The sequence below is a fragment of the Acartia tonsa genome, chromosome 2, assembly GCF_053477335.1.
Source record: "Acartia tonsa isolate MP-2025a chromosome 2, ASM5347733v1, whole genome shotgun sequence".
Taxonomy (NCBI): Eukaryota; Metazoa; Arthropoda; class Copepoda; order Calanoida; family Acartiidae; genus Acartia; species Acartia tonsa.
The window spans coordinates 18,288,227-18,308,071 of NC_137261.1; the positions used below are offsets into that span (position 1 = coordinate 18,288,227).

The following is a 19,845-nucleotide window of genomic DNA, read 5'->3' on the forward strand; positions in this document are numbered from 1 at the left end:
TGAGGACTAGTGTAATAAACAGCCTAATGGCACCTTCCTTCCTAAAATTACACACATAAGTAAACAATCGTTCATTCAAATGTCTCACTATATAACAATAATACATTTAGAACAATCATACATAAGACACAAAAAATAGACTCAAGGGGAAAATCAATTTTCCTAATCGGTTTAAACACTACAGACAATAATATTAGAGGCCAAAAGTTTCATATTGATGCGAGTTTTTTTATATAAATTTATTAGGTCCAATCTGTAGAAACATATTTTTAAGACAATATGTTCATATCTAATACATTTATATACTGTTATACTTTATGAAAATCATCTTAAGGGCAAGGGCTCGGAGGGGGTTGGGGAGGGGCGGGGGAAGTAGTCAGCCACAAAAAATCATTCTCCCAAACCCCGAAAAACTACCCCAAAAAATAGAGAGGAAAAAAGATTTTTCGGAATGCTTCGCCTCTCGCTGTACCCTTTCCTCCTATTGAGATATTTAACCTTCCCCCAAAGATAAAAAGCTTTGACGTTCTTATTAAAGACAAAAAAATGTACAAATGATGATACACAAAATTACCCCTTCTGTAGATTACATTAAGGCTTAAAACGGTTGGACACTCAACTTAATGAACTAATCAATCAAAATTCAATAAAAGTAACCAAAGTTAATAAGCTAACGAATAAGAAAACGTCAATCTAAATCATTGGGGACTAGTGTAATAAACAGCCCAATATCCCCTTTACTCCTAACGGACAGACGGACAAATCGAAAATGTATAAGGGCATACATTTTAAAACAAACAATTGATCAAATGAAAATATTAGAATGTATTGTTTTCATTTAAACAATCATATGTTAATTAAATCTTCTTTTTAAAACAGGATTTTTTTCTATTTTTCTTATTTAGTTATTATTTGACAATGTCTGTGTTATCTAAAGTTAAACTTGCTTTTAAAAGATACCCATTAATAGGTGATTATAATTATTAAGTATACAAGATTGATTAAATGTTTTTCCGTTATGGCTTCGAAACCGGTCATTAGAACCGGTTCTCAGCCATATTAAAAAAGCATGTATAGCATTGTATTTCAGACAATTTTCCACGAATATTTAAAAAATTCTAAAATTAATGCCAGTTTTGTTTTCCCGGGCCTTCGGCCCTCGGGGTTAACAAAACTAAGAGTCTCTAGGGTCACTTGAGGGTGGTGGATTTAAATTTGACAAAAAAGATATGATTATAAGGATTGTTTCCCCTATCTTAGAGAACATAAGTAACGACATGTCTGTGTATATATTTGTCTCTGTGTTTTTACCGAAGGATCTTGATAACCGACTGTGACTGATATGGTTCTCCTATGTATAGATTGAGGGAAGGTTAATAACTATTTTGGGAGAAGTTACCTCCATAAATTCAAGATAAATCGCACCTGGTAAAAAAATCCTCTTGCCCTTATGTTTCCCCCCTTTTGATATTAAAACTGAAATACAAAATGGAGGGTCGCCATTTCCTCTCACCCCCCCCCTAGATATACCACACTTTTCTGGGATCTTGCTGGGTCAAGTATCAACTGTTGGGAATATCAAAGGATGACTCCATGCAAAATTTGAGCCGGATCCAGCCAAAACCGGCCGTGAATTTTATGAAAAACCGGTTTTTTCCGGTTTTTAGGGGGTATCTGTAAATCGATTCAGCTGGAGCAAAACCGGTTGGAGGTACAAAAAATTTTACTTCACATGAAATTTAGCCAATGCAATTGCCTACAAAAATGTACTTCATCATCAACTTGATTGGACAACTCTTTCCCCTCCTAAATGTCCATTAAAACCTCGGAAACGGCAAAAATCGCCAAAAATCACGCCTTCGGCGGCAAATAACGGCTAAACGGTCAGCCGGAGGCGAATGAAACATAAATAAAGAAATGTCTGCCTCAAAAAGTTGTTCAACATCAAAGAGATGCTTGAAGTCTCTAAAACGACTCCTTCCCCTCCTTTAAGAGGAAAAACTGAAACAACGTGATTTTCAAAAGTATGCCCACTTCGTGGGTGTGGGTGGCACTGAACCCGTCACCCCAGGGTCACCAAATATAAAGTCTAGGCGGCCCACAATGCTGAATTTTTACCAAGTGAAAGTCTTGTGTCATTATCTCTTATGAGAAAAAAGTTATTAATTAATTTAAATTTCAAATTGTGATTTTTTGATGGATTTCTTTGATGAAATGACAGGCTGGTCAATTTTTAGGCCATTTTTTGCTGTTTTCGGCCCGCCACGCCCAAACGGTTTAAGATAATGTCACGGGACCTTTTGCCCGACCTAAGCCTGGTTATTAGTAAGGTCTAAGAAAAAAAAAATCCCGGATTGGATGAAGCACGACGTCGCTGCGCGCCGTCAAAAATCGCTGGTCGGCTCATTTTGCCCCCTCAAACCCTCACCTCGTGCCATTTTTCTGTGTAAAGATTATAATTATAATCTTTTGCGTAAGTCTGTTTTTTTTCCTAGACCTCACAAATAACCAGACTTAGGTTGGGCAAAAGGTTTCGTGAGATTATCTCAAACCGTTTGGGCGTGACGGCCCAAAAACCGCAAAAAATGGCCTAAAAATTGACCCTGGGGTGACGGGTTCAGTGCCACCCACACCCACGAAGTGGGCATACTTTTGAAAATCACGTTGTTTCAGTTTTTCCTCTTAAAGGAGGGGAAGGAGTCGTTTTACAGACTTCAAGCATCTCTTTGATGTTGAACAACTTTTTGAGGCAAACATTTCTTTATTTATGTTTCATTCGCCTCCGGCTGACCGTTTAGCCGTTATTTGCCGCCGAAGGCGTGATTTTTGGCGATTTTTGCCGTTTTCGAGGTTTTAATGGACATTTAGTAGGGGAAAGAGTTGTCCAATCAAGTTGATGATGAAGTACATTTTTGTAGGCAATTGCATTGACTAAATTTCATGTGAAGTAAAATTTTTTGTACCTCCAACCGGTTTTGCTCCAGCTGAATCGATTTACAGATACCCCCTAAAAACCGGAAAAAAACGGTTTTTCATAAAATTCACGGCCGGTTTTGGCCGGATCCGGCTCAAATTTTGCATGGAGTCATCCTTTGATATTCCCAACAGTTGATACTTGACCCAGCAAGATCCCAGAAAAGTGTGGTATATCTACCCCCCCCCCCTCTCCATCTATATATTTTCTAAATTGGTCAGAAGTAATGGGTCAACTTCTCAATGAAATAGTATGTAGTAGCAATTAATTTGGGATTAAAATTTATGTAACTGGCATAATGTTTATCAATTTATATAAAATGTATAAACATTAGGGTGGGCCCATTTCTCCCTTTTTTTAGATTTTACTGTTATCATAAGTTGTGGAAGTCATATATATGTATGATAAGCCCCATTCAAGTTTCAAAAGTGACTTGGCTCTTATGGCTGCCGGCGCGCGGGGGGTATAAATAGTACCCACCCCCTTATAAAACCAAAAATTTAAATTCCTTCAAACACAGGCATGTTGCATATCAAAATGACCGTATTGAAATGCTGATTACGAATCTGAAAACCGTTTTGAAAAATATTGCACGTAGTTTGAATAAGATCTCATTAAGTACCTAAAAACAGCTGATTTTGTCAAAATTGTTCATTTTAGTAGGTTATTTAAAAATCATTTCAGACTGAATCAATATTGAAGGAATTTCAATTTTTGGTTTTATAAGGGAGCGGGCAAATTTTATACCCCCCGCGCGCCCGTTGTTTTTGGATTAAAAAACCTCTTACAAGTTTTACAGGGTTTTATATTGGCCCATAAACCCTTGCAAATGTCTACTAATGTGAAATTCCAAAATCGACCCACCCTAATAAACATGGTCTATGTCATTTGACGTTATAACGCAGAAGTGGATCTTTAAATCACAGCGATGCAACTGCCAATGCTTCTGAAGAGCCGATTTGATAGCAGCTCACCTAATAGCGATCTTTAAATCAAAATGGCAGCGGTGAGCCGGGAAACACTGTGGAAACACCCACCAGATCATAATTGCCATTTTGATTAAAAAATATATGTTTTATTGGAAGCAGTGGCAGTGGGCAGCACTAAATTATTTAAATATCAAGCTCTGCGTCAATAAAATTATTCTTTTTTATTAGGCAACTGCCTGACGTATGGAACTCTGTACATGGGCTCGGAATTCTCACAGCAAACTCTTATAAGGTATATGACTAGAAGTGTCATGTCAGTCGTCATAAAAATATGTCTATAAAGGAGGAATGGGAGGAGAAGTGAGAAAGGAAAACCCTAAACAAGTGATGGATGTGATGCATTTATGACGTCACACATGACACTTTCCAGCGCTTCAAATTGTATTAAGAAAATGACAAATTATGTAGGGGGACAAAGTGTCTCAAAAATCAGCCATGTGATGTCATAAAAATGATGGATTATCTATCTAATTTTTAAGAGATTTTCTTTCCCACTTCTCCTCTTATCTCCTTAATTCTATGACGTCACATGGGGGATTTTGAGATACTTTGTCCTCCTACCAAATTATTAATCAAAAATAATTATTTTGAATAAAAAATTTGAGTCAAAAGTCAAATATGCATGTTATGGTTTATAGCGTTTTTATCATTTTTGCTTAGACTGGCTCTGAACCGTACTGAAAACATAAGTATAGTTTAGACGAATTTACTCGAAAAAAAATGAAGATATCTCTTTAGGCGGTGATATCTTAGGGGCTAAAAAAGAGGATTAAATATTTTATCATTTTCTAATCCACTGACAACTGCCTAAAAACCTTGGGATGATACGTAATTTAATTGATTACTTAATGTACGATGATTTCATAAAAATTATTCCTTTCATAACAACATGATTACCAGTCAGGACGTAAGGGAACAATGGGCTGTTTATTACACTGGTCCCCAAAATTTTTAATATCGTTTTCTTATTTGTTGATACATCAACTTTGGGGACTTTTGATTAATTTTGATTGATTGATTAAAACATTTCATCCAATAATTGTAATTTACAAAAGAGGGATTGTGTATCATCATTGGGGATATACATTAATTTATTGGACATTGTTTTATCCCTTTACCAGTCCTATTTATTCAATTTCAATAGAAATTTTAATAACGAACTCTATTTATTTTCATTTAATAAGGTAATGATTATATTTTACTAGTCTACAATATAACGAGTAAAACAGCATCCATGAAAGCAAAGCAACGGATTTCAGAAAAAAAGAATCAATAAATTGTGTTAAGTTGAATTACGTGGCGTGCAGAGAATTTGTTCAGCTAAACGACTCAAAAAATCCCCCTTCCCCCTTCTTTCGATTAAAAACATCGAGGTGGGTTTAGGGGTATGAGCTTCAGAGGATGTATTAGAGACAACAAAAGTGTGAACCCAGTAACAGTGTCTGACTGATTATGACGTGAGAAAAAAAATAAGCCAATGAGAGGTCATTATTGACCAAAGGTAAAATTTATAGTGGCCTCTCATTGGCTAATTTTTTTTCTTACGTCATAATCAGTCAGACACTATTACTAGGTTCCAAAAGTGTCAGGGCGGGGTTATCATCCACCCACTTAAAGTAAAAATAAACGTCCCAACTCTTCCCTTGTTTTATTATTATTATTTGATTCTTTATTTGTCTTAACTATATACATAAAAAGTTAACATATGAATTATAAGAGTTATTATAACAATATTAAATAAGGACTAATCCAAGATATTCTCTTATAAAAAGTGTAAGTTCATTGTTTTAAAGTGGCTTTTTTTTACCTTGACAGTTCCCCTTGGAATAACTGACAGACGGATCCTGCAAGTTACATACATGGATGCCTAGAGGGAATCTCAAAAAAAATTCAACTGTCTATCTCGAATATCAGCTGAGAAAATCACCCTTACTCATTAGCGTTACGAACTGACGGAGGAGGGACAGACAAAGTCAATTATAAAGTAGCGTTGCTACTAAATTACAAATTTGTACTTTTGCTATAATTACTTAGTTACCTTACTACTTTATATAATACATCTATAATACAATGTTTTTTTTGTAAACGAACGTGTTTACAAAAATCCTTTAAAATGTGACTTAATTTTTATCAGTCCATCAACTGTTGGGGCAAAACAGCTAATATTATTAAAAACAAAGCTTTTTTAAATCTTTACACACAGTCCATTTTTAGTTTTGGTTCCGAATAATTTAAATTAAAAGTATTATCATTAAAGAATTTAACCTTAAGTCTTTATTTAATCAGCAAAAAGTTTTCATGTTCATTATTAATTTGAAAATTTGTTAGCTTTGCTGGTGTTGAATGTTGTGAAATTTAAATTGATTGATTTTTTTAGGAAGGTCTTTCCAGAGAAACCAAAAGAGTATGATTTCGCTTCTGTCGCCAGGTAAACATATTTCCAGTATGGCTTCCAAACAGATTAATATCCGCTGGATTAGAACCAGTTCTCAGCCATAATGAAAAATTGTTGTAGCATAAAAACTTTCCTGAATATTTAAATAAAAATAAAAAATCAATAACAGCCAATATTTGTTAGCCAATGACTTTGGCTCCTCGGGGCTAACAAAACTGGTTTTAATCTTATAATTTTTTATTTCAATATCCGTGGAAAGCTGTCTGCAATACAAATCTTTTAGATATGGAGTGTTGGGAACGTTTATCTTTCCAACAATGCTTTATTTCTGGTATAAATGGCTGGATGCGGTAATTTATATTTTCAAACGCAAAGCTCTTCTATAATTAGGACCTAGCCGTCCGTGCATCCATCCCTTTTAACAGTTAGTTCTTTTCGTTCACTTAAACATTTTAAAATTGTCCCAGCTACCGATCTAAAACTTTGCAGTTTTTAAGCTTGTTTTAATTTTGTAATTGTACATTCTATATCCGCGGAAAGCAGTTTATATTACGATGCGAGAAATAACTATTATTTGTCTAATGGTTATTAAATAATCTAGAAATATATCTTTATAAAAGATTATGTGAATTGATTGTTGCTTAAAGTTCATACTTAATTATACAAAATATAATAACTAAAATCAAAATCAAAAGGTTTTACAAAAATAATTTATAATTATTAAATTTGCACCCTGAATGGTAGTTTTGCATTATTAAAAGCGAAGCTTTTCTATAATTAGGGTCGGTCCGTCCGTACGTCCGTCCGTCCGTACGTCCGTCCGTACGTCCGTCCGTCCGTCACGGATAGCTTTTTTCGTTAATTTAGACATGTTAGAATTGTCCTATCGATTTCAAATTTTGCATGGTGATTCCTTTAGTAGTTACGTACGATTTAGAAAGCGTAGCAACTCTATAAACATTACCAAAATGTCCGTACGTCCATTTTAAACATGTTGATTTTTTTACTTTTTTAAATAGCTTTTTTTGTTAATTTAGGCATGTTAGAATTGTCCTATCGATTTCAAATTTTGCATGGTGATTCCTGTAATAGTTAGGTACGAGTTAAAAAGCGTAGCAACTCTATAATCATTACCAGAATGTCCGTACGTCCATTTTAAACATGTTGATTTTTTTACATTTTTAACAACAAATTTGTATGTAACCTAATTATCCGATTGGTCTGATTTTTGGTATACTGATTCCTGGGACAACAAAGTACAATATTATAAGCGAAGCAACTCTATAATCAAGTCCTAAAAATGTGAGTATGTCCATAATCATTATCCTGTATCAAGCAGTTTTTCAAATAATTTACTTAGAATTTTGCTTTGACTCTTATACATTCGCATTCTGATTATTCAGTTCTGACATTATACAGGTGTTAATGTCCGTTTGTCCTACCGTTTCAGAGCTTCGCTTTTATGGATGTTGTCATCCATGTTCTAAATATATTTTAGTGTCTTAAATGCAAAAAAAAAAACTTTTATCATGCTGTATGAAATGTGCAAACGCCAAATTCAGGAAAATCAGGGTTTAAAGGAATATTTATTCTCGTATTCATTCAGAACCGATTACTATCCGGTGGATTAGAACCGGTTCTAATCCATACGAAAAAAAATTATGTCGTATAACATCTAGTTTATTACGAATTTAAACCAGTTTTAATCTTATAACTGTACATTTTATATCCGCGGAAAGCTGTTTATAATACGATGTGAGAAATAACTATTATTTGTCAAAATATGGACCAAATTAAATTTGTCATTTTGTAAAGAAATATCTTAGATTTAAAGAATAATAATTAAAATGAAACTTAATTCGATATAACTATCAATATTATCTATTATCTGTCTAAAAGTAATTAAGTTTAAACCCATTCCTCCATGACAGACAACTTATAGAGTAGCTAAACTTTTTAAAACATATAACAAACACAAAATTAGATAACCTTGAACCTTAAGGGTAGGTAAGGTGGGTAGGGATGGGTGTCATCTACCTTCTTAAATTTTATTTTAGTACCTTACCTACAAAAAAAAATTGTGATGAATAGAAACATAGCCAAAAATCTGTTTAAAAGCAGTTGCAGCCTTCTATCTAAACACATTTTCCCTAAAGCGTTATGGACTGACTTAGTGACTGACGGACGGTCCTACATTTTGCGTAATAGAGTAGCTTCGTGGCTAAAACACTGGAACTCAAAAAAAAGCTTAGTGTAAAACATAGTAAACCTTTCCTTTTATCCCTGCTAAAGCTAAGAGGGCTATCAAAAACAAAATTTTATATTCATATCTCAATTTATGGAAAATTATTTTAAATAAATTCTATTTTAGGATTTATTTTTAGTTATTTAAGATAATTTAAATTCAATTCTTACTCGCTTATAAGAACAAAATAATAAAAATCTATTGTATTAAGTAGCAAGGAGTCTGTAGCTTAAGATTTCAAAAACTACTAAACCAATTTTAAGGAAGCTTAACATAGGTCCCAGGATGGTTTTAGGCTATTTTGTTTTAAGATATTATATAAAGTGGTTAGGGAAGTAATTGAACCAATGTAGTTCTCTATTTTAGGGGAGTCTATCATAGTTCCCGGGATTGTTTAGGGTATTTACTTTAAAATTTAGGCCTTGAAATGGTTTCAGGCTATTTTTCTGTCCTTTAAATACAGAGCCCTAGATGATAGATGTGCAGCTGCTAGTAATATAGAAACCAACAAGGACAATTATGTGCTAAGCGCTAACGGCGGACACGAAGGTCGGATTCATTAATATCTAATCTGTAAAGAAGATTTGCTTCAACCCAATAACAGGGTTTAAACTTTATATTATAGGCAAACATACACAATACTGAATTCAATATTTACATATTATAATTGTTAGGATGGGTTAAAATAGATTATACATAATTCCTTCCCTTTATTTATTTGGGGTTAGGAATGGGCAGAATACATTAGAATTACAATTAGAAAGGCATAATGAAAAATAAAAATAAGCAGATTTTTAATGAAAGGAGCATAGCAACTCTATAAATAGGTCTGTCACCCTAAACTCAGGGATCTAATAGGATAAGACAATGGACGATAAATTTATATAACTCCCAAATGATGATACACAATATACCCCTTCTGTAGATTACAATTAGTGGTTGAAACGTTTGGATACTCAACTTTATCAACCAACCAATCAAAATTCAATAAAAGTCCCAAAAGTTGGTAAGTTAAGGAATAAGTAAACGGTATATATGTATTGTAAACTTTGGTTAGTATAATAAACAGCCTATTGCCCCCCCCCCCCCTTCCTAGGCTACACTACTATGAGTTATAATTTCTACTTTTGCTATTTCAGAGGTTTATAGGAACAAGTCCTGGAATCATAGTGAGAAAAATGCTTCTGGATCAATTTCTAATTTCCCCACCGATTTTGATTACTTTCTATATAGGTATGTTTTGTTATTTTAAGTTTTTTAATGTCATGTTATTTGTTCAGAAGGTTTGTCATTTACAACCTTTTTAAAACTACTACCTAGACTTCTTTTCATTAAATTAGTAGACCTTACCTTATCAATTACCTCATACGGGCGAAGCTGCTATCCATGACACTCCATCGTCAGGTACAACAACCCAGGATAAATAAAGGGAGCCAAATCTATTCTTTTCCGTCAAAAACCCCGAAATATAAGGTTAATTAACGCCCATCAGACAACCAACTGTTTGATTTCACGACCTTTGTCTGAGAAGTCCTAAATGTATGTATGGTAATGAGTTGCACCTATTTTGGGCCAAGGTATTTCCATTACCTAGAAGTTGTAGGAATCATTTTTATGACGCGGTGTTAGGATGAGATTCGAACTTATCACCTCCCCGACGACGAGCGGATGCGCCACGTGTTGAGCAACGGTTGTGGGTCGACCTTTAAAGTTTGTTTGGCTTTTTGATCCAATGATAGCTTTTGGTAAATAATGAATTATTGGTAAAATACCTAGCATCCTTGTTCATTTTTGTATATTTCTTGCTACGTAAAGATTATAATGTTTTTGCAGTAATTGTTTCATTAATTCTGATTATCTGATTGCAAAAGAAAAAATTTCCTGTATAATCCCAAGGGATGAGACAATGGCCGATAGATTTATGTACATTCTAATGATGATACACAAAATTACCCCTTCTGTAGATTACAATTGATGGTTGAAACATTTGGCCACTTATCTTAATGAACAAACCAATCAAAATAAAATAAAACTTCCTAAAGTTGTTAAGTAAAGATTTAGAAAAACGTATATATAAAACTTTAGGGACAAAATAGTGTAATAAACAAGAATAATAAGAACTCTGAACTATTATGCTAAGATTTTTTTATTCTTAAATCTGTATGTTTAAGAAAAATGTCCAATTCATTTAAATGCTTCTTGGGACTTGAAAGAAGCTTCACTATAAAAACGAGTTATATCGTTACATTACATAGACAATCAGCACAATACCAGGTAGGGAGGGGACAATTGACTATCTATACACTAGTCCCCAAAATTTTCTTATTCGTTGGCTTAAAAACTTTGAGGACTTTTAATGAACTTTTATTGATTGGTTAATTAAGTTGAGTTTCCAAACGTTTTAACCAACAATTGTAATCTACAGAAGGTGTAATTTTGTGTATCATCATTGGGGATGTACACCAATTATTGGCCATTGTCTTATTCCCTTAGATCCTTATAAAGAAAGATAAAATTAATAAAAAATAAAAACATTTTTTTCCTGTTGTATGTATAATAATCATGGAGGGAGGGGACATTAGGCTTTTTATTAATCCCCAAAGTTTTGTTATTCGTTAGCTTATCAATTTTGAGGATTTCTAATTTAATTGGTTGGTTCATTTAGATGAGTGTCCAAACGTTTCAACCACCAATTGTAATCTTAAAAAGGGGTAATTTTGTTTATCATCATCAGCTTATCCCTTTAGATTTCTGATTGTAATGATTAATTCAGGTAGACTCAGAATATTATGAATATGAATAGATAAATAGCCTAGGAACAAGAATAAGATGTTTAGAAAGTGCTGAAAAATTGTGTCTAGAATCGTATCATATCCAGTTTTCTACGAATATAAAGATGTACTATCATAATATTAAAACCAGTTTTTTTTGCCAGTGCCTTTGAAATCTCGGAGCTAAAAAAACTGGTTTTAATATTATAATTGTACATTTTCATGTCCGAAGAAAACGGAAAAGTTTAAAGTATAAACAAATTTTTAAGGGTGAGTTAGTTTCAGTACAACGCACGGATATAGCCCCGTAAGGTTGGAGGGCTGAAAATAAGTTTTTGTCTTAGTAAAAGTAAAAGTAAGGATGAGGGGAGAGTTTTGGTGCACTAAACATTGTTTTATATTCAAAGTTGTAGTTTTTCTTTATGTGTAACTAGCGGCTTCGCCCCTAGCCTCTAGGGGCTTTGCCACAAGAGGTATAATTACTTACCCAGCAGAACAGATCGCAAATTTTCGCACCTACCCAGCAGGAAAAAATTTTTGCGATTAAATAACGAATTCGCAAAATTCGTTAAAAAAAAGATTTTTTTTGGGGGGGGTTGGGGGTGTCCCACCACCCAAAAAAATAGCCTAAAACCACCACAGGACCAGTAGTTATATTCCCTGAAGAGTAGAATCCGATCGGTTCAGTGGTTACCGAGATCTTCAGACGGACAGACGGACAGACAGACATCAAGCTACTTTGTATTATAGATATCTCTGTTCTGTTCTTAGGGAGGGAGAGGACATTGTGCTGTTTATTACACTAGTCCCCAAAGGTTTATAATAACGTTTTCTTATTCGTTGGCTTTACAACTTTGGAGACTTACACTAAATCTTGATTTGTTGGTTCAGTAAGTTGATTATCCATACGTTTCAACTATGAATTGTAATTTACAGAATGGGTAATTTTGTATATCATTATTGGGGATGTACATCAATATATCGACCATTATCTTATCCCTTTAGATCCCTGACTTGTTCTTTTATTTTAGGAATGTCAATTATGGAGAGAAAGGAGGATATTTTTGCTGAATGCAAGTAAGAAAATATTCAAGATATGCTAATGTCCCGCCAGGGATCTAAAGGGATAAGACAATGGCCAAAAACTAGATGTTCATCTCCAATCATGATATCTAAAATTGCCCCTTCTGTAGATAGAAATTAGTTGTTGAAACATTTTAACAACTTAATGAATCAACCATTCAAAATTCACTGAAGTATCCAAAGTTGTTAGTGCAACATAACATAAAAACTTTGGGGACTAGTGCAATAAACTGCTTATTATCCCCTTCCTTCCCGTAATGTGCTGGGCAGGTTTTAGTATATAAGTAGCGCAGTAATATCACTTTTTTAGTAGCAAAGATATTTGTAAGTTATTTGTGTTGTACGGTCGGTAATTTTGCCATATTACATAGGGGGAGAAAGTCACTAAAAAATCAGACACGTAACGTCACAAAAAAAGGAAAATGTGAGGAGAAGTAGGAAAGAAAACCCCTTAAAAAACAATGTATAATTAATCCCTCATTTTTATGACGTCACGTTGCTGATTGAGCGACTTTCTCCCCCTACCACATTACACTTTTCAGCATACACCATGCTAAAAAAAATACTGTTTATAAAAAAAGACCAAATGAATCATGATGGGGAAATAGACAGACTTAATCACCAATGGCAGGCAAGTATGCATTTGAAACGACCAATGGTCGGCCAGTATGACGTCATTTTTTATAGGCACTCTTTACAAATAGGTAAGTATTTAGAAATAAATGCAAATTCCTATGATATGTGTATTCTTATAGTTGTAAAATGTATCTAAAAAGCATAAAAATACTGAATTTGTAATTTTAATGGTGATATACTTTCATGAAAAATGAAAAAGCTTAAGACTAAGAAACAAGTTAACAATGTCTTGAGTGTAGACCCTTGTTAAGGGGGAAGTAGGGGTTGGACACCAAGGGGATGTATTCACGCAACTTGCAAGGAGGTGGATACACCCCCCGTCTGCTTTTACTAATTATTAGATTAATTAGATTCAGTTGGCCATGTTACCGTACAAATGATAGAAAGGCTTGCAGTCTTTGTACAGGGATATAAATGGATAAGACAATTAACGATTAATTGATGTACATCCCAAAATTACAACTTCTGTAGATTACAATTAGTGGTTGAAACGTTTGGACACTACCAGTTTGCAACTATCCAATCACAATCCAATATAAGTACCCAAAGTAATGTAGCAAACGGTCTTTTTAAACTTTGGGTACCAGTGTATTTTTCAGTACAATTTCTTCTCCCTTCCTGGTACTATATACCTTTATCAAGTTTATGAATAATTAATTTTGGAAAAATTAAAATTTTTGAGTACATTATGCGGAAATATTGTCAGAAAATTTATGCATTTCACAAGGAAAATATCATAGTGTACAATCTTAGGTTTTTAAAAGCGAAGCAATTTTTTTTAAAGCGAAGCTTTCTATAATTAGGGTCGGTCCGTCCGTACATCCGTAACGGTTAGCTCTTTTCGTTAATTTAAACAGGTTAGAATTGTCCTATCGATTTCAAACTTTGCATGATGATTCTTATAACAATTAGGTACGACTTAGAAAGCGCAGCAACTCTATAATCGATACCAAAAAGTCCGTACGTCCATTTAAAACATGCGAATTTTTTACTTTTTGACAAAAAATTTTGAATGTTAAAATTATTCGATTAATCTGATTTTTTGTTTACTGATTCCTATCACAACAAGGTACAATGTTAAAGCGAAGTATCTCTATAATCAAGTCATAAAAATGTTAGTATGTCCTTAAACAATATCATGTATTTAAGCAGTATTGCAACAAATTTAGTTACAATTTTATTTAACCGTATACATTAATATTCTGCTTATTCAGTTCTAACACTCTACAAGTGTTTATGTTCGTTTGTCTTTCCATTTCAGAGCTTCGTATTTATGGATGTTGTCATCTTTGTTAGGATTATCAATAAAGAAAAGAAAACATTTTGAACACCTAAATTGGAAGAATAAAAGACTAGGAGAAGAAAATTTTGCAATAGATTTGATTATATTATCCTTATAATAAAGTAAAACGATCTCTGTGCGTCTGTCTGTCTGTGTAAACCAAAGGATCTCGCTAACCACTGAGCCGATATGGTTCTCCTTTACAGGTTAATCATAGGTCCTGGTAAGGTTTGTACCACCAACCATTAAAGAGAAATCGCTAATAAAAATATAATTAATGCCCTTAGAGGAATCAAGGGGCGTAGCCCCTAGTATTACATAATGCATCTATCTAATTCTAGAAATGTAGAAATTGAAAGGAAAATTGATGAATATAATTTGTCTTGTCAAATACTTTGCTGAAGTTGCATTTACACAAAACCTAAATATTTTTTTCAATTATGTTTAAAAATTTTGTTTATAGTCCCTGGCAACGTGGTGGCAACGGGGCGTTACGCCGTATCTTCACAGTAGCTTTTCACCTATTTCTAGCTCATGTGAGGGGCTCTAACCCTGCAGGGCCAATTGCCTATCCCTGCGGGGCAATCACTTACCCCAACTTAACCTAACCTAACCTTAGATAAGCTTCCAAAGCTACTGTGAAAATACGACGAAACGCATTTTTAGAGGCGTTGTCACGAAAGGGATTATACCCAAACTTTTTCATAAGTCAATTTCTTAAATTCTAAAATATTTCACTTATTCAATATTTTTGTACCTGAATCTATACTGATATTTTAAAAACAAGTTATATATACAATACAGTGGCGTGCACAGGGATTCATCAGTGGGTGTGAGGACATTTGGGGTGGGGGGCTGAAAGAAATGGGAAGAGGCTTTACCAATTTCATTCAAGCCCCCTACCGCACGCCACTGGTACAAAATCTCATTTTATATACTCAAGCATTTAAATAATTCCACTTCTGTGCTATTTTTTAACATTATCGCCCTTGTTTGACAATATTTTACATATTATCTTATTGCTAATCTTTATTAATATAATATCTAATTCTATAGATATAAATGTATAACCCAGACAAATACCTGGGTCCAATATAAGGGACCTTTCTCGTCTGTTAGCAAATTACTTTCTGCTCTTTCGTAGCGACTTGGCTGTGTTAATATTCCCAAAGCTATTAGCTGATATTTAAGGACCCAATTTGAAGTCGGGAACACAGTAAAAGTGTCTGACTGATTATTACGTAACAAAAAAAATTAGCCAATGAGAGGCCATTATTGACCAATGGTAAAATTTATAGTGGCCTCTCATTGGCTATTTTTTTTGTTACGTCATAATCAGTCCGACACTTTTACTGTGTTCTGAAGTCGGCACAGTGTCCATGGGGGGGGACATAATGTTATTTAACCCTTTTCTCCCAGTATTGTTTTACTGTAATTCTTTATTAATCATAGAAATAAATAATTTAGAGAGAAGATAATATCCACATTCAAGAACTCTTGTATGTTCTGGATGCCTGCTCAAGCTGTCAACTTCTTGCTAGTTCCTCAACAGGTAATCTTTCATACAGGTATCTAAAGGGATAAGACAGTAACCGATTAATTGAAGTACAACCTCAAAAATGACACACAAAGTCACCATTATGTAGATTACAAGTAGTGGTTGAAACGTTTATACGCTCAACTTAATGAACCAATCAACAAAAATTCAATATAACTTCCAAAGGTTGTTAAGCCAACGAATAAGAATGAATAAGACTTTGAGGACTAGTTCAATAAACAGCCCAATGACCCCTCCCTCCCTGACTTTAATAGCATCACCTTTTTTAAGAAGTTTTATCTAAAATGTTTTTTAGATAAATTTACTTAACTACTAAGGTTTTTTCCCGTGAAAATAAAAAAGTGTGATATGAAAAAAAGAATTTAAAATTAGTTACATCACATTGAGGTGTTGTCTGGGACGTCTAGGCGGGGGGTAAATGGCGTTATTAACTCTCACCCCCCTTCCAAAAATATAAAAAAATATAACCTTCATTATACACCTTCCCCCCCGCACAAAAAAAAATTCTAAGCTTAGACGTCCGTATGTGTTTTATATAAATAGGAAATTTTATGCAATTTTGGGCAATTTATTTTGAAATTATTGATATTCGTCTCATTATGTTTACAAAATTATACAGCTGTTTCTTCTATTATGTAAAGTAGTAGGTTTTTTTGTTTCAATTGCTTAAAATTTCATTAACTACTGAGCTGAATAGAGTTCTTCCTCTAAAGAGAAGCTTCACATAGGTCCCAGGATGGTTTTAGGCTATTTATTCATTGCATAACAGAGCCCTTACATGCTAGGGTGCAACCGTTAGTTTATGATATAAATTATTACAGTAAAAATCTAAATACCAGAAATGTCAATCTAAAAAATAATAAATAATATATGCATATTTTAGTAGTATAAACAGATAAAAGTATGGAAAAGCCCAGGATCTAAAGGGATAAGACAATGGCCAATAAATTGATGTACAGCCCCAATGATGATACACAAAGTAACACCTTCTGTAGATTAAAATGAGTGGTTGGAACGCTTGAACACTTAACTTATAAACTAATTAATTTAGTAAAAGTCGCCAAAGTTGTTAATCCAATGAATAAGAAAACGTTATCATAAAACGTTGGGTACTAGTGTAATAAACAGCCCATTGTCCCCTCTCTCCCTCCCACTCTGGGAAAAGCTTGAGAATTTGAAATAAAACCAATATCGACTATCATATTTGTATCTCCATTTGAAAACTCAAGATGAATGAAGAGAAAGAAAGCGAAATTTCAATCAAACTTTGTCGAATTCTTTCCTAATTTTGCATTCTTAAAAATAGGACATTTGATTGGGAGGTTATCACTAAAAGAATTTGTATTTTTGTACTCTTGACTCAACTTAGAATTAGATTTCTAGTTGTTTGGAGCATCCAGTATGTAATTTACTTTTTACCGTCTTTCTGTCATTCATCATACAAAATACATAAGAAAGATTTCGCGATTTCGAGTCTTTTGGGTACGGGAAATTAAACTCATTTCTTTATCATAAATTGGAAAGATTTTCGATATCTTACTAAATTTTTTAGAATTTTGTTTGTGATGTCATTTAGAAGATTTGCATCTGCAGATTATTTATATAATCATTCAACAAGGAATATTATGTTCGTAAGCAACACGGACGGACGTTACCCAGTTTGCATGCATGTAGAGAGGCTTCGCTTCAATCCCCAATAACACAGAGATTATACAAGATTATTGATACACAAAAAAACCTGTACCAATTTAAATAGAACTAGGATGGGGTAAACAATTGGTTCCTTCCCTTTATATATTTGCAAAGAAGAAATGGCAAATTTAAAAGATAATTTCATATGAATAGTAGTGTTTGTAAACAGAATTTATAACAGGACATTATTATAAGTGGGCGCAAAGCTACTATTCAAGTTAGTATGTCCCGCTACACTTGAATAATGTCATAATTTTTATAGTAATGTCAGTAAAAAAGATGACAAAAAGGACTATAAAAAAGCAGAAAGTGTAAAATATTTTTATATTTAGTTTAGCTTTTATAATAATTCCTAAACAAGGCAATTTACTTATGGAATGGACACGCTATATGAACACAAAACAATTACAACCAATTGGGATAGAAATAACCGAGATCTTTAGCTCCAGACCAACAAAAGCCTTACTACTATACATCATTACATTATTACATAAATATATTGATACAGTTTTAAGGTCCTTTATTGAACAATGTTTTAAATATTGTACAAATCAAAAGATTAAGCCATTCTCTTTTCAGCTCTGACATTGATGTCATATATTTTATATATATTATTTAAAGTTTTCTTTGTTAAGGCTGTTTTTAATAAAATCTCTAAATGTCTACTTAAGTGTTGTATAAATGTCTATAGCTCAATCTCAAGATGTATGTCTGACAATTAGAGTAAAACAATAGAGGGGGAAGGGGTTACAAAACTGTATGTCCTCATCACGAGAACCCTGTGTCGACTTTCAATTGGGTCTTTGAAAATCAACCAATAGCGTCGGGAATACAAAGCAAAGTCGCTTGAAAAGAGCAGAAAGCAATTTGATATCAAACGAAATAGTTCCCCAACGAGGGGATACATGTAGTTGTTTAGTTATACATCTATAGTTATAGAATTATTGTCTGACTTTTATTAGAAATAGGATGTCTATATGTTTATTTGTAAATCAAAATAAAAAAATTCAGATATCTATATAACCTAAAACAGTTTAATATATTCTAGAATGGAGATAAGTTTGATAAAAAAATATAGTTTTATTTTAGGGTTGTATGTTTCATAAAATATTATACCTACTACTCTATTCAATTTGAGAGTATTCTGTGTTAGAGACTGTTGTCTACTATGATTTGATATTCTATGTTTTATAAAATATCTTTTATACCAACTTTTATTCTAGTTGAGAGTAATCTATGTTAGAACCTGTAGTCTATCATGGTTTAATATTCTCTGTTTCATAAAATATAATAACCAGTCTTATTGTAGTTTAGAGTAATCTATGTTGGAACATGTAGTCTTCTATAGTTTAATATTCAATGTTTCAGAAAATATTATTTACACCAACTTTTATTCTAAGTAATCTATGTTAGAACCTGTTATGTTTTAGTATTCTATGTTTCACAAAATATAATACCTAATTTATTCTAGTTAAGAGTAATCTATGTTGGAACGTGTAGTCTATTATGGTTTTATGTTCTATGTTTTATAAAATATCTTTTATACCTACTTTTATTCTAGTTGAGAGTAATCTATGTTAGGACGTGTAGTCTTCTATGGGTGAATATTCTATGTTTCATAAAATATAATACCTAATTTTATTCTAGGTGAGAGTAATCTATGTTGAAACGTGAAGTCTTCTATGTTATAATATTCTATGTTTCAGAAAATATTATACCTACTTCTATTCTAGTTGAGAGTAATCTATGTTGGAACGTGCAGTCTTCTATGGGTGAATATTCTATGTATCTTGAAGAGGGGTGAAGAACCTCAGGACTGTTCATACAATGTAAATAAAACCAAGAATCTTAAAAATAAAGGACTTGACATTGAATAGATGGTAATATTATAATTATCTTTTTCTTTTCAAAATTCTCTTTCTTTTCCCCTTTCTTTCTTTCTTTTTCTTTCCTGTTTTCATCTTTTTTCTTTGGCTTCTCTACATTAGAGTAAAACATGAAAGGGGGAAGGGGTTAAACTGTATGTCCCCACCCCGAGGACCTTGTGCCGACTTTCAATTGGGTCTTTAAAAATCAACCAATAATCAGTAATATTAAAACTTCCAAGTCGCTACAAAAGAGCAGAAAGCAAGTTGCTGGCAGACGAAAAAGGTTCCCAAACAGAGGGATCAAGGCAGTTGTCTGATTAAAGATTGATGTCAATTGATTTGTTTTCTGTAC

General features: G+C 33.2%; 1 protein-coding gene across 1 annotated transcript; it reads left to right on the forward strand.

Moving 5' to 3' along the window:
- The first annotated feature begins 851 nt into the window (after positions 1–851).
- On the forward strand, positions 852–19,517 carry LOC145306029 (mpv17-like protein). Its single transcript, XM_080147963.1, has 8 exons — positions 852–970; positions 4,132–4,195; positions 6,341–6,391; positions 6,642–6,708; positions 9,743–9,836; positions 12,406–12,451; positions 15,843–15,927; positions 19,359–19,517. The coding sequence occupies exons 1-8, from the start codon at positions 919–921 to the stop codon at positions 19,500–19,502; spliced, it is 603 nt and encodes a 200-aa protein (XP_080004089.1). The 5' UTR covers positions 852–918; the 3' UTR covers positions 19,503–19,517.
- Positions 19,518–19,845: the final 328 nt, after the last annotated feature.